Here is a 25,300-nt window from a genome sequence, read left to right as displayed (position 1 = left end):
CTTCCTTTTGTTAACCTGAATCTCACATACTACTAAATATGATCCAGAAAAGGTTCTTTAATACATTTTATTTTATTTTATAATACAGCCCCCAAACCATACAGATCTTCAGTTCACATTGATACAAATTTATTGAGGCTCTTTTTGTTGTTGTTGTTCTCCCAAATTTGGAAAAGAGTTGTAGATAATTTTTGTCTACTAGAAACTGTCTTTAGATGTTTATAGCCTTTCATTCGCTACTCCTTTTCAGGAAATCTAAATTCTTAAATAGACCTTCTTATTACAAAGACTCTAAAAAACATATACGAATGTTTTTCTCAGTTCTCACTTTTGAATATGACACCATTATTGCCAGGATTGAGTTTCTCTTCTAGGATAAAAACTGCCTAAAAGTCCCACTCATATTTAACAAATGTCCACCTTCTTGGGTGTAGCCAGCTATTGCTGCACAACATTTGGGATGTACTTCTAATCCAAAGCTTCCATTATATTTGATATAAATTAGCATCCTAGAGTCAGGACATTTGTCATAAGAAGCCAAAGAGGCTTTTTCTTTCTTTAAAGAAAACTTGTTGAGGACTTGATCAGAATGAAATTTTCTTTGATAATCATCTGGCTCACATTACCTTTTGCTATGAGAAAAAAGGAATTGTATTAGATGTGAACACAAATTCATAAAGACAAAGATGACCCAGTGCCTAAACTAAGTCAGTTTTCCCTTGACTTGTCCCTTTGCCTGCAGTTGCTATTCTAATTGAGGATTAGTCCGCTTTGGTCTAGAGAGCCTCTCTACCTATAGCTAGTCCACATACAATCACAGAAGTCCTAAACATATGATTGCATTCTAATGTTAGCCTAATAAAATATACATTTTTATTAATCTCTGTTTGCCATTGGCTCATATTAAATGCAAAGGCACTTTTTGGTCTTATAACTATTACCCACTGTCAGAGTAAAGTATTAACTTAAAATGATTTTTTAAAAAAATTATTTTCTAATATTTATTTAGACATGCCTGTTTGTGGCACTATCAGGGGGAAAAGTCATTTTGGAATATGTGGTAAAAATATTGGTTTTAAGAATTTTGATGCTGTTTTCAACACAGCATTGGAAAAATGAAAGAAAAGAGAAAGGAAAAGAAGAAAAAGTATGATGTTTGTTAGAAATATATCTGGTAAAAGATTCATATGGAGAATGTATTTTTGAAAAAAAAAAACTCCTAAGTATTAATGTGAAAAAGACACAATAGAAAAAAATTAGCAAAAGACTTGAGCAGTAACATTCCAAAAGAGAACATAAAAAAAAATTAATAAGTCTCAAAAGGTGCTCAACCTCTCCAATCACCAGGGAAATGCAAGATAAAACCACAATGTAGTATCTCTACCCATACACAAAAATTGACAAAATGAAAAAGATGAGAAATACCTAATGTTGATAAGAAGGTGTACCAATCAGTTTGGAAAATTGCTTAGCAATATTTATAAAACTTGCACATCATTACATCTGCTGATCCTAATTGTAGGTAAATATGTGTCAATAAGACATATTCAATAACACAAATAACCATCAACAGTAAAATGGATGAATAATTTGTGATATTCTGGCAATGGAATATACAACAGGAACGAATATAAAGAACCCTCAAGTGTACACAACGAAAGTAGCTGAAACTCACGAGTGGGGAAATAAACAAAAATTAAAAAGAGACCCTGCACAGAAAAAAAAATGCATTTATGCAAAGTCTCTTAGAAGTCTAGTGCTAGTTTGGGGACGTGGGGTGTGACAGATATTGGAAGGGAGCATAATATGGTACTCCTGAAGGGGTGCAGGCAATGATCTAAATTCTGGTTATATGGGTTTGTTCAGATGGTGAAAACATATCCAGATGTACTCAAAAATTAAAACTGAATCAAAGGTAATAACATCATAGGTCACTTCATTTAAACCCTAAGGATTCTCAAGAACACCCGCTCCGCCCCCCCGTCGCCCCCTCGCCAGGAGCGCAGGAACAAAGAGGTGGAACTTCATTGGCTGTGGCGGGCACTTCCGGAGCCACTTGGCACCGCCCTTTCCGCCTTTGGCCTTCCCGCCTTCCCGCCTCCACGCCCTAGGCGCTAGGTTTTGGCTGCCGGGACTCAATTAGCCGAGGCGAACCGGGCCCCTTGTGCTGGAGATAGCCTTTTTCTGTTCACCTCAGTCCTACCGGCTCCCTGCCCTCCGCCATTATGAACATCCGCAATGCTCGGCCAGACGACCTGATGAACATGCAACACTGCAACCTCCTCTGCCTTCCCGAGAACTACCAGATGAAATACTATTTCTACCATGGCCTTTCCTGGCCTCAGCTCTCCTACATCGCTGAGGACGAGGACGGGAAGATTGTGGGCTATGTCCTGGCCAAAATGGAAGAGGACCCTGATGATGTCCCCCATGGGCATATCACCTCACTGGCTGTGAAGCGCTCACACCGGCGCCTCGGCCTGGCTCAGAAGCTGATGGACCAGGCCTCGCGGGCCATGATAGAGAACTTTAGTGCCAAGTATGTGTCCCTGCACGTCAGGAAGAGTAACCGGGCGGCCTTGCACCTCTATTCTAACACTCTCAACTTTCAGGTCAGTGAGGTGGAACCCAAATACTATGCAGATGGGGAAGATGCTTATGCTATGAAGCGGGATCTCTCACAAATGGCAGATGAGCTAAGAAGGCAGCCGGAGCTGAAGGAGAAGGGCGGGTATGTGGTGCTGGGCTCCAGGGAGAACCAGGAGAGCCAGAGCAGCACACTTCCTGGTTCTAAAACGACCTGTCAGCAGGAGAACCCGGCTGTCCCTGATAGTGGGAGTGACAGCAAGGAACCTAGCGAATCCACGGGGAGCACCGATGTCCAGGACAGCTCAGAAGACTTGGATTCCGCCTCCTAGAGCCTGCTTGAGGTATTCTCTCTTCCCTGATCCATCGCTTCCTATCCTATAATCCTTGCATCATACCTTAGCCTGCCCAATTACATCCTATCTTAGACCATTCCAGTCATACTAGGTTTCACCTTAAAAATACCTGTTACTTTAGGGAAAAGTGTAGTGTAGGTTGCTCACTCTTGGAAGTAAATGTGACACTAACATACAGCGTGTATAGATCAAATTAAGTAAAAGAAACATACATTTATCCTCCTTTTTTGGTATGGGTTCTAATTCAGGGTAACCATGTATTGGTGAAAGAAATTTCTTTTTTTTTAGAACTCCAGTAAATAAGTGGGAATGAATTATAAAATCATATAAAATTATAAAATCATCATTATAAAATCATCATTTTGCTTGATGAAATAATGGTTCTAGCCAATGATTATCAATAGTTAATACATTAGGTGAAACTTGGAGTATTTTGTCACGATGGATCAGATTGACAATAAACACTTGAAGTCAGTCATTAATCTTAACATCACTAAAAGTAGACATGAATATTATGTACCTCCCAATTCAACAGAAATTACATAGCATCAATTATGAACTATTCTTGCCAAAAGAAAATTGTATGTGTATGTAAAATGCAACTACCACTTTTACAGAAAATAGCTGGAACTATATAGGAGAATGCTGTTAACCTAATCTAGAATGAGAAAATTTCTATAGAACAAATGACCGTTTTTTTCAACAAGTAAGTAGCATTTTTTTTTAAAGGAGTTTCTATTAAAGCAAACTTTAAAAATATCAACCAAACTCAAATGTTAGGAATATTGGATCCTAATTCAAATATACCAAGTCCAAAACTTTTAAGATAATCAGGCAAAATTTGAACATGAAAATGAACTGTATTCTATTAAGAATTTAAAGATTTTTTAAAATAATTTTGCTAAATGGTATTATATTGTTAGATTATAAAAAGTCTTTATCTTTTAGGTCTGGCACAGTGATGCACCCTGTAATCCTAGTGACTCAGGAGGCTGAGGCAGGAGGATGGCAAGTCAGAGGCCAGCCCCAGCAACTTAGTGAGACCCTGTCTCAAAATAAAAAATAAAAAGGGCTGGGAATGTAGCTCAGTAGTAAAGTGCCTCTGGGTTCCATGCACAGTACAAAAAAAAAAAAAAAAGTATTTTTTAAGAGATACATACTAAAATAATTACAGTTGAAATAATGTTGTCTACAATTTGTTTTAAAATTCTACTGTAAAAAAAAATTGAGGAGGAGGAGGTAAAATGAAATAGAATGGCTGCCTGGGGGCATGGCTCAATGGCACAACACCCTGGTTCAATACCCAGCGCTGAACACCCCTAAAGATAAAAAATAAGGATTGCAATATATGGTAATTGTTAAGGTGAGAAATGGGTACTCAGGGGGTTCCTTATTATATATTTTTTTAATGTGAAAAAAATTAACATGAAGAAACAAAGAGAAAAACAGCTATTGTACTTTATAAAACATACTAAAAAGCCACTGAAAAGTAGTTTGAAAAGACTGCTTTTTTACAAATAATATCAATTGAAATGATATAATACCAGAATATTTCTTCCATCAAAGAATTTTTATCCCTTTAACAATTTCAAGGGTTGGTGAGCTTTTGGCAGTTCTGAACTTTTAACTTCTTACCCTAGTGACCTTACCCTTACATGTGTAAATGGACTTCTGGCAAAGTCCAATGTGGGTACACTGCATATAATTTAAACGAGTTCTATTTGACCAGTTTAGTCATTCATAAAAATTCTTATTTGCTAGGCATTAGATCTGGAGCTGGGTATACAGCAGTGATCAGGACAGACTGATATTTATAGTATATAGCGTTTAAGAATAAGTTAGACAATATTTTTTATGAATTTTTATGCTGAGATCCTGAATATCCAGCACACTAACCACATTTTATTTTCATTCATTATAGTTCTATAGGTTAAAATTGTTTAGATACATTAATTTCTTGGGGGCTAGAAAGAGACTATCCTCAAAGGAGGCTTTGCATCTGCCTTTTAATAACCTGAAGGTTTCACAGTATGATTTGTTTGATCTAGGGTTAAAATAAAGGCAGCAAAATAGTCTAAGGGAAGATAAAATTATATAAAACTTAATACCTTGAAAGAAGTATTGGCAAATTTATAACTGTCTTTAAAACCCTGGAGAGTTCTATCAAGGCTATTTTATTTAAATCAACAGACTATTAAAAAATCATCAACTTTCAAATTTCTATATAGAAGGACTTCTGCAATATCTATCTAATTTTTATGGCTCTTTGTTTCTCTTTATATTAAACTCTAGCTAATAATAACAGTAATAAGATTGCTTTAAAACTGTGTGTGTCTTTGTGTATGTGTGTATGTGTGTGTGTGTGTATCTAAGTGCTTTTTAATTCTTCAAACTTTATATGTCTATATATTTATGTATATAAATATATATAAACATATATATTTATATTTAGATATATAAAGTTTGAAGAATTAAAAAGTACATAGCATCTGCTATGAGAAACAAAAATAGCTGCCACTCTAGTAAGGGAAGAGAAAAATATTAAATAAGAAAATTAATTATTTTGTGGCAGATATAAACTTAGTGTACAAATTCAAAAACATTATGCTGCTTTTTTATATTACTAAAATTGTTGTGTTATAAGTTAATGTTTTTCCACATTAATCTTCACTTTCTTCCCAGGTAGAATCTGTTGAGATATTTTTAATCATCCCATCTAATCTTTGGTCCTCACTCTTCACTTCTGGGTCTTTTCCACCCATAATCTTCTTTAGATCTTGGGTACTCTATACCATGTTTGGGCTGTTTTGTAACAAAGGCTTATTATTTTGTATAATAACTGCTAACAACTGCTGTAAAAAATAACCTCCAAGGGAGGGGGTATGGGGATAGGAAAGACGGTGGAATGAGATGGATGTCATTACCCTAAGTACATGTATGAAGAAATGATTGGTGTGACACTACTTTGTGTACAACCAGAGACATGAAAAACTGTGTTCTATATATGTAATTTGAATTGAAATGCATTATGCTATCATATATAACAAATTAGAATAAATAAATAAATAAAATTTAAAAATAACCTCCAAATATCAGTAACTAAACACATTAAAATCTTATTGTTCACATCAATGTGGTGGGGTTACATAGAGCAGAGGAAAAAAGGAACTGAACTGTACTCCAGAAAGTCATTTGAGGATCCATTTAGAGGGGATTTTTGTTAATTTTCTTCTGTAGCCCCTTTGGGCAATCTAGTGAAGCCTGAGAATCCCACCTCAGAAAAATGTTTTATAAAGCAATAAAAATCATATGGGATTATAAAAGAAAATAATGTTTTGAAATACAGTTATCCCTATTTTTAAAATGCCTTTTATCATAATATATGTACTTATTAGAATATGAAGTTTAAAACTCTACCAGTGTGTCTATTGAATTATAGTTATTTCAAAGAAAATTTGGTTATAAATATTGAGATCTCTAATAACAGTGATATAATTTGAACATGATTTTCATTGGTGACAGAGTATTACTAATACTCCTGTTCACTAGTGCTTATATTCATGGTTGAAAGAAATGCTAATTTTCAGTTCTTGAATCAGTGACTGCCATTTTATAGAATTGTGTCTTCTACTGTGTCATAGACACTCAGGTAGCAGATAAGGGAAGAAAGTACACATAGAAGTTCATATAGGTTTTAAAAGTGAGTCCCATTTCCCCAGCTTATTGCGTAGGAGAGACTGAGAAATGTAGTTTAGCTTTGTGCTCAGGAGGGAAAGAAAGGAGTCTGGTAAGAGCACAGTGAAGTGTCTGCCACAATGGGAAGCTTCCCATTGTGCTCTGGAATGTGGGAATTTGAGCTAGTAGCATGGGATCCTTGTTGCTCCCCCCTCCACTGACATAGTATATTAGGTTACTTTGCATACACACATAACATGTATTTCTTCTGCTTTTGCACAAGCCGGGGCATAGCAAACTATGAAATTCTACCACCTTGTTGCTGTCATGCCTCTCAATGAAGCCTACAGAAATGACCTCTCTGCTCCTAAATCCTCAAAACTGTCTGAAGCTTCACTTTTAACCCATTCACCAGGAAGTCACCAGAACATAGGCCTAGCCTCCTAATGGGAAAGAAAAAAAGAAAAGAAAAAAAAAAGTTTCTTACTTGCTACAATTGTGGTGCTACTCTTATGGAGCTAGAGTTCAGATATGTATAGAAAAATGTCCTGAAAAAATTTCATTTTCTGTTATTTCCACGTTTTTGAGTCTGAGCAACAGAGACAGTTAAAGAAGTGATGGGGGAGTAGGACAGCTGATGAAGGAAAATAGTGTATTTTCATCTAAAAAGCAGTAATAAAAATTATTGCTAACACTATGGAACTCACTATGCCATATTTACTATTCTACAGACTGTCTTTGAAGTGTCTCATGTAGTTCTGATATTGTTGTGAAGTAGGTACTGTTATTCCAGTTTAAAGAGGAGGAAATCATGTCACAGAGAGGGATGCGCATCATGTAGGTAGTAAGTAGAGAACAGAGGTTCACACTTACGTAGTCAGACTCCACAACTGTGAGGATTAAATAAGATGATTTCTATAAATTGCTAAGCACAACTCCTCACATAATAAATATTCTGTAGATTTGGACCCTTAAAATGATCTCTAGTACTAGTAACTATTCAGGTTCTCTGCTTCTCTGCAGTAATCAAATGATAGAATGTTGTGTGTGAATAGCAACAGTTTGCAGTCTTGGAAGGGGGATGCATCTTAACGATTAAAATAGCTTTCACTGACAAGCTGAATGTCAAAGCATTCAGCTGAATCAACACTCATCAGCAGCAAAGTTTCTAGGGAGCCACAGCAATGAAGACAGGTCAGTTCAAAACATGCTGGTTGAGGCAGGAATGCCATCAAACTGCTGCACATCTCCTGACAAAAAATATGTGTCTGATGATTAATAACCAAAAAAAAAAAAAAGCAAAATCTTAGCATTTTCAGTTGAGAAGACAATATTGAGTTAACTAAGGTTACTTCGGTGACTCTCCCTTTCTGGTTTATTCTTCCTGTCGCTAAGCTGTCATTCTAGCAAAAAGTTGTTAAATGTTCACATGAGCATTCACTGAAATAGACTGTTCTTAATTTTACCAGACAACTAATTATAACTGGAATGATATAATGAAATATGGAAGAAAGTTAAGAGACTGACAGGTCTGGTAAATTCCTAGTATAACCTTACCCCAGATATGCCAAAAACCATAGATTTCAAATGCATCTGCACTCTATGAAGAAAAGGAGGGGGTTGGGAAAAGATAAAATATTGTTTTGAAATACTAATCAGAAAGATTTCATTTGTTGAATTATTTATAATCTCTAACAATGTCACCTTTCAATCAGTGTATGGTGTACATTTAGGATGAATGAAATACCAACTTTGTCAGAGATAACTGATTAAAGCAGAGATTCTCTTAATCCTTTTTCTGGGTACTCTCTCTATACTCTAGTGTATAAAATGATTTAATATACTTTATGGTAGAAGAGGTAAGGAAAATAGAATATTAAAAATTCTGTAAATGGATAATGGATCAAAGGGTCAGGGCAAAACCCTTTCTAAAAACATTCTGCAGTCCTATTTTTATAGATTAATATCTTCATAACATTATAGAATATTTTTAAAGTAAAGCTATAGAATTCTGTTATATGTTCATAAAGTCACATTAACAATTAGTAAATATTCCTCAGGCTTCCCTAACCAACCATTAAGAAAACCTGGTAAAAATTTGATCTTAATAAGCTAAGAAATTAAAGGCTATAATGTTCATATTTTTATTATTATTTTTATTCTAATTTGTTATTTGTGACTATAAAATTCATATTTTGAAGGGAATCTTTATGAAACTGTCTATACTATTAAACTACCCTAGAACACTTATTACAATTGTTTAGCTTTTAATTTCTTAAAAATACCAAGCAGTGTTTACTGAGATAATTAAAACAATCGTGTAATGTTTAGTTTTTCTATAATTTCTTTTGCATACCTATACTAACTGTTTATAATAAATTGAGAAAGGTAATAATGATAGTATTTTTAACCTATTCCTTCACATCTTATTCCTCTTCAATTGGATTTTATATCATTCTGCAGTTTGATTCATCATTGTGATTCTGGAAACAGACTTTTCTGTAATGATGACTTTGTACAAAAAATGCTTTTTGCTTCTCTAGATAGTAACCTCTATCTATTACTTCCGTGTGCAAGTGACAGATGGGAAAAGATAATTCACCTTTATAGTTGTGGCATCCTACTGTGTTGTATTCCACTAGCCTTTCTTTAGTTTAACTATTCTTTTCATGCATTACACAAATCTCTTTACCTTAAGGATAGGGTCCATGTCTTATTTGTTTCCTTAATGTCTGGCAGATTATTCATTCATGGTAGTTACTAGTGAGCAGCCCGATTTATTAGATAAATGGATAGATCTTCTAAAGTACCCATATTGTAATTTTAAAGAGAAAATAATGTATATAAATACTACTTTCTGTTACTTAATGTAGGTAGGGCACTTTAAATTATGAATAAAGATACATAGTTTGTGTTTTGTGTTCCTCTTCTGGTCTCAGAAAAAGAAAATAATACTTAAAGAACTGGACACATTGCATCTAACTTATCAAGAGCCAAAAAAGTCTCATTTTTTTAGAATTTAAGTTTCTTTTGAGTGAAGTTGGATGGTATAGGATTTAAAGATGGGAGCAGAAGGATCTGTTTTAGGTTTGCAAAAGGTTCTTCAGGACAGATCTTAATATTTTCACTGTTCTACATACATACACACACACACACACACACACACCACACACACACCTACACACCTACACATGCCTTTATTCTAAAGGCAGAAATAGCTTTAGGTATCAGGACATATATTCATATGTCCTCCTGGTAGGAAGGAGAGGATCAGTCTGGATTTTTTATATTATTATCTAAGTTCTCCCTGAGTTCTGTGGAGATAAATTTAGTCCAAACATGGTTACTTGTTGCCTTACTGATCTACTACTGAAGCCTGTCATTGGTTAAACTAATATTCTTCCATAGCTTTCCAGTGCAACCATAGCCTTTTGTCTTCCCTTACTCATTTACTCTCTTACTTCTCAACAGCGTTGCAGGTCCACACGTCTCAGCCACATCTACCCTCTGAATGCTGGCTTAACCTGTCTGCTGTGCAGCATCTGCTCTGACATCATCTCACAGTGATCTGAAAGACTTCTGATTTTCAACTCTCAACAACTTTCCATATATCCTACTGAGATCATAAAGGAAGACCTGGATGCATGATCGACTGTGCAAGACCCAAGGAAGCTTGAGCCTGCCATTACAGAACCTTCCTTGGCTGACCCATTCCATGCTGCCATTTTCTTTTGTTTGTAGTTGTCCTATGTTGGGTGTGGTTATCCTGCAAGGTTGTTTCTTGGAATGCTAAACAGGAAGGAGAGCAAATTCTTGAAACTTCCTAAATTTCAGTTTTTGCCATTATTTATATGGTTTTCGACCTTGAAAGGGTAGACAGACCACTGCGTCAGACTGCATGCCCTTTTCCTCCACTTTTCTGGTAGAAATATCTATTTCCTTGTCCCCTCTCTGGAACTTTCCCTTTGTCCTATGCTCTTCCTTCTTAAAGAGGCATTTCCCCACTTCCCAGTTAGGAGAAGGTGTAAGTGTTTCAGGCATACAAGCAGAAGTTGGATTCCCTAATCCACTTGATTGTGTGAGTTTGTGGATTGTTTTTTTTGTAATGATGAAACTTGCCATTTCTTGAGGATCTGTAGTGTTCACATACAGTGCTGTGACATTTATTAATAATATATTTAATTCTATCAATAACTCTGAGGTAGGCAGTCATCATCTTTGTTTTACAGATGAGGAAACTGAAGCTCAAAAAAGCAAAAGAAGTGTCCAGAATCTGAACCTAAGTCTGTTTGAATTCAAAGCCAGAGTTCCTTCTGCTTCCCTATTGCCACTATTTTTGCCTTTTATTTACAAAAATATTAAAACTTCAACAGAAAGGAGAATCTGCTGTTTAAATATGTTAAGTGTTGACTTAATGTATGACAACTATATGTTATCTGTAAATATTTTATATAACCTTCAGTTGTAATCCTCTTTTTAGTATTTTTAATCTAGTAAAAATAAGACAAAGTACTTTGACCTCTCCCATGAAAGTCACTAGATAAATCCAGAGTTATCATTACTGAACATTGTTTTTATGTTCACTAAATGTGAATTACCAAAGTATTTAGCATATTTCATGTTTAAATTTTTATGAAAACTGGTGTATATGGATTTAAGTCTAAGCCCTGACATTAACTATCTGATGACAAGAGATAAGTCTGTTCTCTGTAATCATAATCAGCCTTGCTAAGTACTTCTTACAAATCTACCCCAGAACACTCTGAGAATTTCTGCCTAATGTTATTCTTAAATGATTGCCTGAGGCAGATATAAAAGTCTTTTTTGTGTGTGTGTGCATAAGTAGAATTTGCCATTTTGTGTGCCAATACAAATCTCACATCTATCTTTCCATCTTTTTAATTTTCTCCCTTACCTTTGAAACTATTTTATTCTTTCCCTACAAGCATGTGTTTATCTCTTTATTTTTAAATATTACAGCTTTCTAACATCTGTCTCTAGGGCAGTATAATCTTACTGATGAAATATTCCATGTTTTCCTTGAGCTCTTGTCAATATGTCTTCGTGTTAACAGCTCAGCAGATGGAGAAACAGAAGGAGTAGCCTCAGCTTACCTGAGTGATTTCTCTCCAGCACCAAGCACATTGACTGTCTCTAGTAACTATTGATAAGAGTTGGAACAACTCAAAAATAAGAAATGATATCTGACTTTGCAGTGAAATTTACTAAAACTATTGGCTGCTGTTCTTTGTTACTAGGAGACAACAGAAATTACAGCAACCTACCTAGTTTGGGCTATGCCTATTTAGATAATGAGAGTAAAATAAACAATAATACTAATATTGCTTTGGGCATAAATTAGCATGTTCCCAGGTGGTTCCAGGGTAATAATGGTGATTTAGCAGCAGCAGTGGCTTTTTGCAACACGGAAATGTGGGAGCCTCTGGCACTGCTTTTTGTAATAGCATTGTTCTTTTTACACAGGACAAATTATGTTTCCCCCCCCCCACTGCCTGCTTTTTACTGAAGCATAATCCTAGAGAGACTAAAGCAAGGCTTTGAAGCAAGGATGTAGTAAATAGTGTGAATACCCTTGTGCCAGCCATAGGGAATGACCCACACCCTTTCTTTCATATGCATCTTTAAAGAAACTATTGAGTGGGCTCAGGTTTGTCAGTAAATTGTTCAAAGATGTTAGTGTCATCAGGATGCAGAGTTTTCTTTGGTTCAAAGAAACTTGTGAATGCAGCCTGTGAGTTACCTAGTTACAAATCTGTGGATTTCACTTTGGAGATAAGAACAAGAGGGAAGAAGAGATGACTCTCTTAAATAAAAATAATGGAGTATGTGGATGAGTGAGAGAAATGGGAATAGTGCTGGAAATTAGAACAAAGCAGTGAAGCTTTGGAAAGGATCAAGAAATAGCTTAAACAGAGTTTTCTCAAATTTTTACATATAAGTAAGTCATCTCGGGTTTATGTTAAAATGCAAATTTTGTTTCAGTAGGTCTGAGGTGGGGCCTGAGTATCTGCATTTCTAACTAGTTCTGCACAATGCTGATATTACTTATAAAATGCTGATATTACTTATAAAAATATTGCATATTTTTATAAGTAAGGGCCTTAAAACTCATTTCTAACCCTGGTACTGCAGTTCAGATAACCTGTGACTCACCTTTAGATTGATTTGGATTAGACCCTAAAGAATTCAAAATCTCATTATTAACTATATACTCACATAAATCCTGTTTGTCTTTGAGATTGTGTCATGAGGTTGTTGGCCTAATAATTTAAGTAAAAATTTCAAACATATCAAAATGTATACAATAAAAATTATTTATATACAGTGTATGAAATCTATCAATAACATTACATCTTATATTAGGATGCTTTGATAAATTTTTCATCTTTGGCATCTAAACAAATAGATGAGATTTTTAAAATTTTCATTTCTAACTCTATTGTGTTCATTGGTCAATAAACCACCCCAGACACTAAAATTGTTTTTCATTCTAACAAGATTTGACAGGGGATTTGAAAGGTACTGCTAAGTCTCTCTCTTTCTCAATTCATCCCTCTCCCCGCCCCACCCTCGCTGTCTGAGCCTAGACCTGCTCTTTATTGGAAATAGTACAGGATATACTTCCAAGAGCTATTTCCCATTCAAGGAGAATAATTTCTATCCCAGTGTTTCTCAAATATAGTCTATATACCTGTTGCATCAGAATCACCCAAATGCTTTGTTAAAAATTAAGTTTCTTTGATTCTGGTTCAGATTTACAAAATCAGAGCTCTGTGTTTAATAAGTTCAGGTGATTCTTTTGCAGTGTCATCTGTAAACCACTGATTAATACGAGGCATTGAAATTTTCAAAAAGAATTTAAAGGCACTCTCCATTATTAATAAGCTATAGATTTAAATTAATTTTAATAGAAGCAATATAGGACTCAGAACCTATACAACAATTTTTTATTATAAAATATGGGAGTAGTTGAGGTGGTATATGGGAATTATTTTCTCATTTTCTGTACATATAAAACATCTCTAATTTAAAAATTAAAACAATTTTACATAAGTGAATATTTGATAAATATGTGTGATTGCACATATATTTTATGTGTGTTATCCCGTGTATTCTTTTTAGGGCATTCTTTTTCATCATTACTCCTCACCACCTCCTGTCCTTACTTTTTAGACAAATGAGCTACAACTTATCCTTAGTGGTATATGACAAACCTGAAGAGTGATATCACTCAATACAAATCACACTAGGAAATTTTCCTAATTTTGTTTCCACAGAGGGAAAAATCAAATTTTGTAATGTCCTCTTAGAAAGCAGACACCTGGTAAGTGTAGAGCCACACACACTTTTGCTTGTGTCATCATCATCTCAGTGTCTTGGGATTGAACTTTCATTAACAATCCCTAGCCAAAAGCCAATGAAACAGACCAAGTAACATATCAAGGTCCTCTTTATACAATTTTCCTAGACATGAATGATTTTTTGAAGTCTTGAAAGGCACATCATTTCCTTGAGATGCACTTAAAGGGTTATTTAAATGCCCACATTTCTTAAATGGAAATTACATTTTGTGAAGTTTTGAAAAATCTTCATTATATATCATACATACATTGCTTTCCTAGCCAAAATTAGGATAGATTTTCCATCTTTGGAATGGGGTCATCACCTCACCTGCATATTATAAACATTATATATATAAAACAGTACTTAGCAAGTTGAGCAATTTTTATAAGAGATGATTTAATAAAGTGTGAAATCATACACCTCAGGGTCCAAGTGCTTATGTTTTAGTCCTATTTTGGCTTATTACCATCTGGATATCCTCTGCCACATCAATGTTCCCCTTTACAAAGTAGAGATAAACAATAACATGTACTCTGGGGTACTGTGTAATGAGATAAGGAAAATGCATTGTCATTTGTTAAAAGACATGTAAGTAATATTGCTAACATTTTTACTTTCAGAGATTTTTATCCCCAAGTTTAAACTGCTATGAAATAATAGTGGTCATTTTCTTTTTCCTCTCTAGCTGCCCAGAAAAAATAAATAAATCAGTGTTTTAGGAAATTTTTCATCAAAACAATATACGCATGTATGTGAGCATTTTAAGGGATGAAATATGAAGACAGGAGTTAATTCCTGTAAATATAACAAATCTATCTGTTCATTTGAGAAGAAAAGGTGGCTTAATAAGTTGTCTCTTGTTCTCTATAATCAAGGCATTTATATGTAATAAGTTATTCATGCCAATCAAATTATGCTTATTCTCTCATTTACGTGGTTTTGAGTAAGAGATTCAAACACTCAAGTGTAACCAAAGTTTTCATATACTCAAAAATTTTAGTAAACCACTAGGATAAGCATCTGGCTGGTTTTCTGTGGACCTACACACAGTGTTAAGTCCTGTCTAACTTTCATTCCTGAAAACAAATATGAAAATTAAAAGTTGACTATCAAATAATAGCTGTCATAAAGAATTTTGAATGAGAATATGTAGGAAGCTTCTAGGAAACAATTATTTCTAATTGTTCCTTTGACATTCCATTCATTTTACATCCTAGAACAGTGTATCTTAATAAGTTTCCTGGGAGGTGAGAGGTATGCCTTCCCTTTGTGAAGTGGCAGAATGTGAAGAAAAAGGTGAGCAAAGCAGCACCGCAGTAATACCCTTAAAGAGATCTAAAAATGATCCCTTAAGCAGATCATTTTAGAAAGGTACACATGAAACTTGAAGATATATGATTTGAGTCCTTTAAGATCACTCATTCCTTTGTGTCTCTTGAACAATCTCTGATATATTTTTCAACATTCCTCATGTTATTTAGTTTTTTTCTCTTCCTTATAATTGGAGTCATGGGATGTATATTCCTTCAAACACCAAACATCTAAGGCTAAAGCATCACAATATTTGTGTACTTAATGGATTAGCAGCTTGCCTCAATTGCATTGAGTTAATGGGTACTGGCAGTATCACTACCCATGGTTAAAACTCATTCACTCTATGGGGCTGGGATTGTGGCTCAGAGGTAGAGTGCTTGCCTAAGCACTAGGTTTAATCCTTAGCACCACATCAAAATAAACAAAAGATATTGTCCATATACAACTAAAAAAAAATTTTAAAAACCTCATTCACTCTAAGTTATACTAACTAGAGCTATACCCTGAAGTACCTGCTTTGGGAATATTCAAATAATTTCACAACACTCTGCCTTACAAATATGGCAACCTTATCAAAACTAACCCTTTACCAGGTCAAAAGGAGCACCAGGAGATAATCTGAAATAGTAATTTATCAGTGAGTCATAGAAATATGAATTCAGAATTATAAAATCAGTTTAGAGTAAAGTATATAATGGAGGAAATTTATTAGCTGTTAGAAAGCCAAAGATTGTTTATGAAGTCTATATCAAGTCCTGTGTTATTCTTATAAAAAAGTAGAGATCATTTTTATTTCTCATTGGGATTTTATTTGCACAATAAAGGGAAGTAACTTTCAGTATAATTGGACATTCTGAATAAAGAAAGAAGGTTGTATTTATCATTTAAATTTTTATATGCCAATACAATTCTGATTACAAAATATTTGGGTCAATTTTACTAAAAACAAAAATTCCCATCTTTAATGAAGAAAAAGCATGGTAATGACTTATCTTACAATGTAAAGCTTTTAGAATCACTCTGTAATTTATGGCATATCCATGAGAATTCAAAGTTTTGTAAGTTTTAAACGTTTTCCAGAACATAATACATACTGTCTTATGTCAGATACAGCTAGGCTAAGCACAGGGCATAAATGAATTCTTTATTCATCCTTGATACCCAGTATTCTGTTATTCTTCTCTGGTTTGCTCAAGAAGAGAATTCCCTCAAAACAGCTCATACCCCCATATTACTTTGTGCTTCCTTCCCCATTCTGTTCCTTTCCTACAATTATATGAATCAATTGGTTCATCAAATACACATTATAACTGGTAACAAGCATAATTTTATTTCATGCAAAATTATTAGTAACTGTTGGATTTCTTGTACAAAGACTACTTATGGAGTACTTATAAAGAATATTTACATTTAGTTCAAATAAGCCTCTGATTGTTAGGATAACCCTACTTGATCAATAAGATTATTATCCAACTTCTTGAAACATCTAAACTGGGACTTCAGGGCGACTTGCCATTGTGGAACACAGTTTACAAAAGGAAGGCATTTCCTGTCTATAAGCTAATGAAGGGAAAGAGCTACTTAGTAAACAACACTATGATAAAAGCATTTTCTACATTGTTTCCTCCTCTATGTTCTTCTCCCATATCTGCAACAATTTTAAAGCCTCAATTTTCACATCCATAAATAGGAGTAATTGTAAAGTTGCTATGAAGGTTAAATAAGAAAATTATGTAAATTTTCTAGGTCAATATTCAGAAAATGGGTATATAAAAATATTGGTTCAGTTACTTCCCCTATAATTGTTGAGTAACCATTGTAAGAGACCAGTTATTCCAGTACAGGATTATGCTTGAATATCATTTTAGACAAAAAGATTACTCAGTGATTGTAGGCTGTTCCTACCTGCCCAGTCTTCTTTCTATTATTTTCTGAAATGTCTTGAAATATGACCAGGCAATAGCAGGTGCACAGATAAAAACATAAAAGAATAAAAAGGAAGATAAGAAATAATATTTCCAATAAAAATTTTCCTAGATCCCACTTTATACCAATATTAGTAGAACATCAGTTCATTTCAATCAAGCAATAAGTGGTATTTTAAAAAGGAAAAACTTCAGTGAAGTTTTATTCAATAGTAAAGAACTTCTATTTTCATTTCCTATTTTCAAACCTAAAAGGCAAGTGTTTCCCCTCACATATCCTTGCACAAAAGGTAAAAATAAGAGGCACAAATAAAGAACACATCACATCTTTTAGAATGTGTTTCTCCAAATTTTAGAGCAAAGAGTTTACTTAAAATAGAAAAGCATGATAGTTATCAGTGAAATCCTAAATACTTAAAACTCAGTTTTCACTTTGGAAATACAAATAAAATAATATGACATGTTTTGAAAATATAGCACAATATAGTTTTGATAGGTGTTTCCTTATGCTTTTGAAAGAAAACTAAAATACCATTTTATTCTTTATGCAGAGCATAGTATGTTTTGTCTATTAAAAAAATAAATGAGCACTAATCTAAGAAATCATCTTGACCAGCATTAATGACTAGTTTGGTAGTTAACAGCCTGAGGCATAGCCAGAGGCCATTAAGGCTGGGGGGGGGGCAGGGAGGGAAGGTTGGGGGATTGTAGTTTACCAGTAATTAACTATAGGTATGAGTCAAGACTTCCTAATAGAAGATATATAAGTTACTCTGGATGATTCTGTCTGTGTGTTTATCCTTTCATATACCCACCTTCCTCCCCTACTCTGCATCTTTTTTAATAAATAGGAAAAGAACATGATGCCATCATTTCACAAACCAGGTTGGATTGGAAATAATTCATGTAATGAAAGAGATGCTCAGGGGACCAATTAATGCCTTTTCAAGCTTGGACTATATAAGAACCACTTTAAAAAAATCAGTCTACCACATTAGTTGATTGTTGGTGAATTGAAACTCAATCATGAGATCATAAGGATTTTTTGGAGCTTTTTTTTAAGTTTTTAATCCTATCTCAATAAAAGTAAATACATAAGGATTATAAATAAACCAAATCTGAAGTAATATAGATGAGAGAACCTCAAGAGGGTCAGGAGATAATGAAGATTATACCTCAATATTGGGATTATGATGTTAGTTCTTTATTTCAATAAAAGTGGATAGAGATCTTTCATATCAGGGACAGGGCTTAGCTGTAAGGACAAAGTAATCTTCTGGGAATTATGCATACAGGCTTGACATCATTTTTATTGGATGGCTGATGAACTGGAAAACTCCAGGATAGCCAGGCTTTAATTTGTAATCTTAATTTTCATATAAATCGGTACATTTCAGGGGGAGGGAGTGGGGGATGTGAGGACATTGATGCTTGCTAGCCTTGTCGTAATAAGACAGCCCTGAAGCACAGGCTGCAGCACTAACTCATTCAGTATCTCATTCTGTCTTTTCCTCTATCCATCTGTCTTCCATCTTTGCATCTATCATTTAACGAAATTTACAGCCTGCAAATACCAGAGAAGCTAATGTTAGTGCAATCTTCTTTCTACCTCCTCTTGGAATGATCTATAGTAATCTACTTATCATAGACATGCACACTATAATGCACAATAATTTAGTCTTCACCCAGGAAAATGACTGCAATTGTTTTGCAAGCATACATTAATGAGGGTTTTTTTCCATCTTCTTTTTATCTTTTTAAAGGCTATAGGGCATGAGAGAACACTAGTTTCCCTTCATAAAATAATTATCTTGGTATTTTCCATATATGATTTCATAACCATGGGGTTACATGGGGGCAAAGTTATCAAACTAGAGCATAATGGTTATTTATTTGGACATACAGGAACTAGACTAGTGTATTTCCAATACAGAATGCAGATTCACCTTGTAAAGGAAATAAAGTTGTATTTAATGGAATGCTTTATAAATATATCAATAAAATAGAATTTTCTCTTTTGATTGTTCTGGCTTCTTGCATTATAAGTAAAATTATTCTTTATCTGAGATATTTGAGGTGAACCATAGAAAACAATATTTGGGGTTTCATGTGGGGTTTCACTCTTTCAGAGGTCAAGTTCACATTACATTTTTTTCAATCTTTTTTTGGATTTTGGTTGATTTCTTACAAAACAAAAGTGCCAAAATTATAGTTTTTATTCCATCATTTCAAACTAGAAATCACATGTAGCTTTTTGATCTTCCAATAACTACATGTATAAAGAACCCCATAAATATGTAAAGTTATTGTGTACAAAAAAATAAAGGCTTGAAAAACCCACATAGATCTTATGCACTACCAGTTAAAGGGAAAAAAATCCTCAGCTAAAGCTACAAATGCAGAAATGTAGAACTTCTTACATATAAGATCATTTTCCAAATTCTAAGGCTATTTGAATAGCTCTGGTCTAAGATTTTCCCCATGGTTAAAGATGTTTTTGTTTTTCAAAGGCAAATCATTTGTTCCCAAGACCATTTTCTTTGTTTGTGTTCTGACCTCTTCCTAGATGCATAATTGTCTGAAATGTAGAGATTTTTACCTTCAGAGCAGAAAACAGATTCTCCCAAACATATCTTCTTATCCTCCAAAGCTTCTAATTTGCCAGTGAAGTAACATGAAAGTTGAAATAGATAAATGCTGAGACCATAATCCCAATTGGGAGCACACTCATCTCTTACATAGTTCTGTCAACTTGGATTTATCTGTGTGGAAAGAATATAAAGCATCGTTTACATAAATAACATGGAGTTGGAGTGGTACAAATATCAGGGATGAGTAACTACCCTGGAGTAGACCTATTAAATCAATCACTGAGCTCAAAGAATCAGAAAAGAATTGGCTACAGCCAGACAAAAGTTGATCACAACATAATCTTCCTCTGCTTCTTGATGAAGTAACAAAATATGCCATGTTCATTGAACAGCTGCTTTCATAAGGACAGCAATAATGAAGAGTCTCCCAGAATCTTTAGCACTTGAACATGAAAACAAGATTTCCACAGAGAAAATTAAAATGCCAACAAGATTTATACTTACCTATGTAGATTTTCTATGGTCTTAAACATATTCTATATTTAAAAGTATAAAAAAGAGGAGTAATGTCATTTTTAAAGTATTATTATTGAAAAATAAAAGTAATACACATGGTTTCTGTTATGGACTGAATTATGACCCCCTAAAATTCATGTGTAAAACCACCTCCACAATGCCTTGATCTCAAACTTTGAGCATCCAGAACTGAGAGACAATAGAGTCTCTTGCTTAAGTTACACAGTCTGTGGCACTTTGTTACTGCAGAACAAGCAAACTAATATAATAGCTTCCTTTTTATTTAAAGGTAAATAAGGAAATGAACATAAGACCAAAATTAAGTCATCCCTATCTTATTTAGATAGAATTCTGACACATGGTATAAACATCTAGCTTTTCAGTGATTCCATATGGAAGTCAATATTCCCTTAATTGCTCTAACTCTGACTGTGAATATTTTTCCATCACATCTTCTCTATTAAGAAGAGTGAAATGTCACATATCTAGTTGGAAAGGGGCTTGCCAAAGATGCTTACAATAAGCATAAAAGCAATATTCCCCACAGAAACATCTGTTCTTACAAATAGGTTAACTCTGAACAAGTAGACATATAAGTAGTATCTGCTAATTGATTTTGAAGGGGGTGTCAAGAAGAGAAATGTGCAAACTACTGGGAGGAAAAACTTAAACTAGGGATAACAGAGTTTCAAAGATAATGGTATTATGTCACTTTGGATTTTCTTTCAATACTGCTAGAAATTGAGGACAAGAGACCCAGTCTGAGATCCTCTTATTAAAGGTAACAAATGTTTTCTCTCTCAGACATTCTCTCCCCTTTAAGTGTCCTTAAACAAACCAGTAAATTATAGGATCACATCTTCCCATCTCCTCGCTTCTGTATTTGTGGGAAATGCTTCCCCATCTCACTGTTTCCTATCAGATGAGAAGAGGAAGTGAACCACTGCCTTTGAGAACCAAGACATCACTCAAATGAAACACATTTCAGGTGCACGGTCCAGGAAAAGATCTCTGTTCATTTGATCTATGCTGGCTTTTTGCTGAGGGCCATTACCAAGTAGGAATGACGCATCGAAATCCTTGCCAGCTTACCCCGTGTTAAATGGACTTGCCTTGGAAATTTGCTGCGACCTTGCTTATGTGTTTGAGAAAGGTGACTCTGCTCAATCACCAGGGTGGATCCAGGATTAGGTTGTATCTTGCAGGAAGTATCCCCCCCCCCATCCTTGGGTTTAGGGCGTGACAATAGGAGTTTTAGGGAAGTTGGAGGTTGAAGATTATCCCTGCTGGGAGTAGGGCGTGCCTGCTGCCTGAGTTCCCGCTGAGTTCTCCTGGAGAGAAAGTATTTAGGACTTGAATTGTGCAGGAGATTGGGATTGCCCCTGGACCTGTGTGGAGGCGGTGTGAGAGCAGGAATAAAGAATTGCTGTTTGAACCTACAAAGGTGTGTGGTGGCTCGTGATTCTGGTGCCAAGCTGAGACCTTGGCAGCTTTTCTAGAGGAAAGAATGTTCTTTTTAATATTTTGGGTAATTTTGGACAAATCAAACTACTATATGAAAACTGTGCTCCTTCTAGATCTCAGAACACCCAGGATGAACTGGTGACCCTATTACCATAGTGGTTGTAATGTTTTACTTTGGGAAATAGGTAGAATATAAACAATAACCCCAAAAATCCTGCAGTAAAATAATGACTTGTTTTCCAAGATTTCGTAGACAAGTAGAGATTTCGTAGAGAAGTACTTTTTCTCTGGGTATTAATCACCATTTCATTTGCATACATGTTGGGATGGGTCTATATTTGAAGATAAACTTTATGATGGAGGGCTGATCTCTCTGGTCATGTATCAGTACAATATAGAAAAGAGATGATTCAGTCTCATAAGTGTTTTCAACATAAAGAATCAAAGAATATCCTGAAAAATAATTCAGCCCATGAGTGATATCAAAGTGACTGTTGATAAAGTATCACTGCTAATCTAGCAATGGTTTCTTAGTGCAGCACATAGGAGATGGGAAACTAGAGGCTGGGGGAGTCATCTGTTTGTTCCTAAACTTGCACTCAACTCTGTAAGAAGTCTACCCTCTTACTATTACACCTTCTTAGTGACATGGCTCTTTTAATTTGTACCCAGACAAATAACACACTCATTATTATGTTGGGTGAGGAACTCAGGAGGAGTTGCAAGTTGATCTTGAAGTTTGCCTGAAATCAGCCCTCTATGTCACTCCCTAGGTTCAAGTGTTAACTGTTGAGTCTTATTTCCCCCCACACAAAACTTTTAGGGAGTGTGACCAAACAAGAACCCCAAGTCAAGTTATTTTTTCAGAATGAAATGGGTCATTAAAAGTAGTCAAAATTATGATTTCTTCAAAATATGTGTATTGACTTACAATTTGGAGTTATTATCTTGTCTGTAAAATAAAATATTTCTAATAAGTAACTTCAAATTTTAAATTATTGCTAAGGATATAAAAATACATACCTGTGTACAATAAAGCAAAATAAAAATGTCTTTATGTGAATTACCTGAATATTAAGAGATAAATAAGATAACTATTATTGGTTTATATTTACATTTTTAATCAATGTCTTAGCCTGTATTTGTGTCTAACATTGTGCCCCTGGCATTTTTTCTGAAGAACATTTTTTTCAGTGCTGATGTTATTTTAATTTTTTAAATAAAATTTCCTGCAATTTTCTCTAAGCTTATTTTTTTTAATGAATAAAATGAAAATTGCTGATTCTCAGTTGAATCTTCTCTGTAGGACATAATAATTTTGGTTGAAATATAACCATCTACAGATGCTGAGGTTTATATATGATCAGAAAATAATTATTCTAAGTAGAGAACATCTTAATTCTAATAAACTTTAAATATGTCAATAGTTCAACCTAAATATGCTCACAAAGACAAAAACAGGTACAAGAACAATAAAAAATAAATGACTGGTGAAGAATTCTATGAAAAATATGCCTTGGAGTGGGGGAAATTAAAATAAGAAAACGAGTTCTTTAAAAAATTAATAAAAATGTGTTAAAAACAAAAGCATGATATTAAAATGAAAGAGGTCAGGGGGGATTTGGAGATTTCTTTCTCAGTCCAGGCATCTAGGTCATTAGAGATAGTCCAATCATCCTCCCTCCCCCCCCCATAATACTAAATGAAAAGGTCTTTATTTTCATACTCATTCCTAGAAGGCTATTTGGTCTCTAAAGGAATCTGCCAATTTATCCCCAGTAACTATTTTTTTAAGTTGTCAATGTACATTTTTATTTTATTTATATGTGGTGCTGAGAATTGAATCCAGTGCCTCACACATGCTAGGCAAGTGCTCAGCCACTGAGCTACATCCCCAGGCCCCAATAACTTTTAAACCTAACAAGGAGTATGAAAGGAAAGTAATATGTATTATCCAAGTCTAAATAATATCACCTAAATTCTTCTTCCCAAACTATGTGGACAAGCATTGTTGACTTCTAAAAGACCATCCCCATGGTTTTCCTCAGACCAAAGCCCATCTGCATCAAGGAACCTCTCTGTCTTCACAAGCAGAAACAGAAGACAGTATTTTCAAATGATACTGCCCATTTTCCCATTTCCCCCTGAAATTACAAGTCCTCAACCATGTTATCTTGATCATCATCATTTGATTAACAAAGGTCAAGAAGAAATTATCAGATTCCCATATGAAAATAAAGCTTGAACAAAGTAAGTGACTCTGCAATGTTCAGATGATCCATGTCAGCAGTAAAAAGTAACCTGTAAATTTACCTCTTGTGTTGCTTTATTCCCAACTAGGAATGTTTTGCAGGTTTTCTGAAAATATTATTTGTGAGGACACCCCTGCAGACCTCCATGGAGCCCAGCCAGGTCCAGGACAGCCCGACCCACACCCACAGAACCCAGGCAGGCCAAAGACAGGACTACTAACCCCTGCGGAGCCCAGGAAGGCCCAGAACAGGATCACTGGCCTGCATGGAGCCCATGCTAAGGTGCCTCATTTACCAAAAATTTATGCTAAAATTTACCAAAAATATATGCCACTCATATAAAATGGGCTTCAAACCAATGTTAGTCAGAAGGGATAAAGAAGGTCATTTCATACTGCTTAAGAGAATCATACATCAAGAAGACATGACAATCATAAATATTTAATATGATTTATAATGGAACAGCTATGTATATCAAACAAACCCTTCTAAATTTCAGGAATAAAATAGACCACAATACAATAATACTAAGTAAATTTAACACAACTCCCTCATCTCTAGATAGATCTTCCAAACAAAAACGAAGCAAAAAAACTATTGAACTCAATAATATAATCAATAATTTAGACTTAACAAACATATATAGAATATTTCATCCATCAACGAGCGAATATACTTTCTTCTCAACAGCACATGGATCTGTCTCTAAAATAGACCATATCTTATGCCACAAAGCAACTCTTAGCAAATTAAAAAAAAAATAGAGATACTACCCTGCGTTCTATCACACCATAATAGAATGAAATTAGAAATCAATGATAACGTAAAAAATAAAAGCTACTCCACCTGGAGACTAAATAATATGCTATTAAATGAGGCAGGGATAACAGAAGACATCAGAGAGGAGATTAAAAAAAAATTCCTGGAGGTAAATTAGAACTCTGATACAACATACCAAAATCTCTAGGACACTATGAAGGTAGTGCTAAGAGGAAAGTTCATTGCATTGAACTCATTCATTAAAAGAATGAAAAGTCAACAAATAAATGACCTGACATTATATCTCAAGGCCCTAGGAAAAGAAAAACAAATCAAACACCAAAAGTAGCAGAAGACAGGAAATAAGTAAAATCAGGGTTGACAATATAGAATACAATATAGAGATTCCTTGGAAATCTGGGAATGGAACCACCATTTGACCCAGCCATCCCTCTCTATACCCAAAGGATTTGAAAACAGTATACTACAGGGACACA

The 25,300-nt window shown here is 34.6% G+C and overlaps 1 protein-coding gene and 1 long non-coding RNA gene across 2 annotated transcripts in view; one reads left to right on the top strand and one right to left on the bottom strand.

Annotated features, from left to right (window-relative positions):
* The window catches only part of LOC110599389 (uncharacterized), a 277,569-nt gene that overhangs the window by 134,844 nt on the left and 117,425 nt on the right, over positions 1-25,300 (bottom strand). Inside the window, exon 5 of the long non-coding RNA XR_013425840.1 lies at positions 19,821-19,983. This is a non-coding gene — a long non-coding RNA (uncharacterized LOC110599389). The remainder of the gene's footprint in view (positions 1-19,820; positions 19,984-25,300) is intronic.
* On the top strand, positions 1,769-10,993 carry Naa11 (N-alpha-acetyltransferase 11, NatA catalytic subunit). Its single transcript, XM_005337277.5, has 2 exons — positions 1,769-2,930; positions 10,089-10,993. Exon 1 carries the CDS (start codon positions 2,226-2,228, stop codon positions 2,916-2,918), a length of 693 nt encoding a protein of 230 aa, XP_005337334.1. The 5' UTR covers positions 1,769-2,225; the 3' UTR covers positions 2,919-2,930; positions 10,089-10,993.

The sequence above is a fragment of the Ictidomys tridecemlineatus genome, chromosome 9 (genome assembly GCF_052094955.1).
Source record: "Ictidomys tridecemlineatus isolate mIctTri1 chromosome 9, mIctTri1.hap1, whole genome shotgun sequence".
Lineage (NCBI taxonomy): Eukaryota > Metazoa > Chordata > Mammalia > Rodentia > Sciuridae > Ictidomys > Ictidomys tridecemlineatus.
Note: the sequence above shows the minus strand (reverse complement) of the source record. Positions and strands in the feature narration are given on the sequence as shown.

Coding starts and splice junctions, on each gene's coding strand:
- Naa11 (XM_005337277.5), top strand. CDS start 2,226: ATGAACATCCGCAATGCTCGGCCAGACGACCTGATGAACATGCAACAC.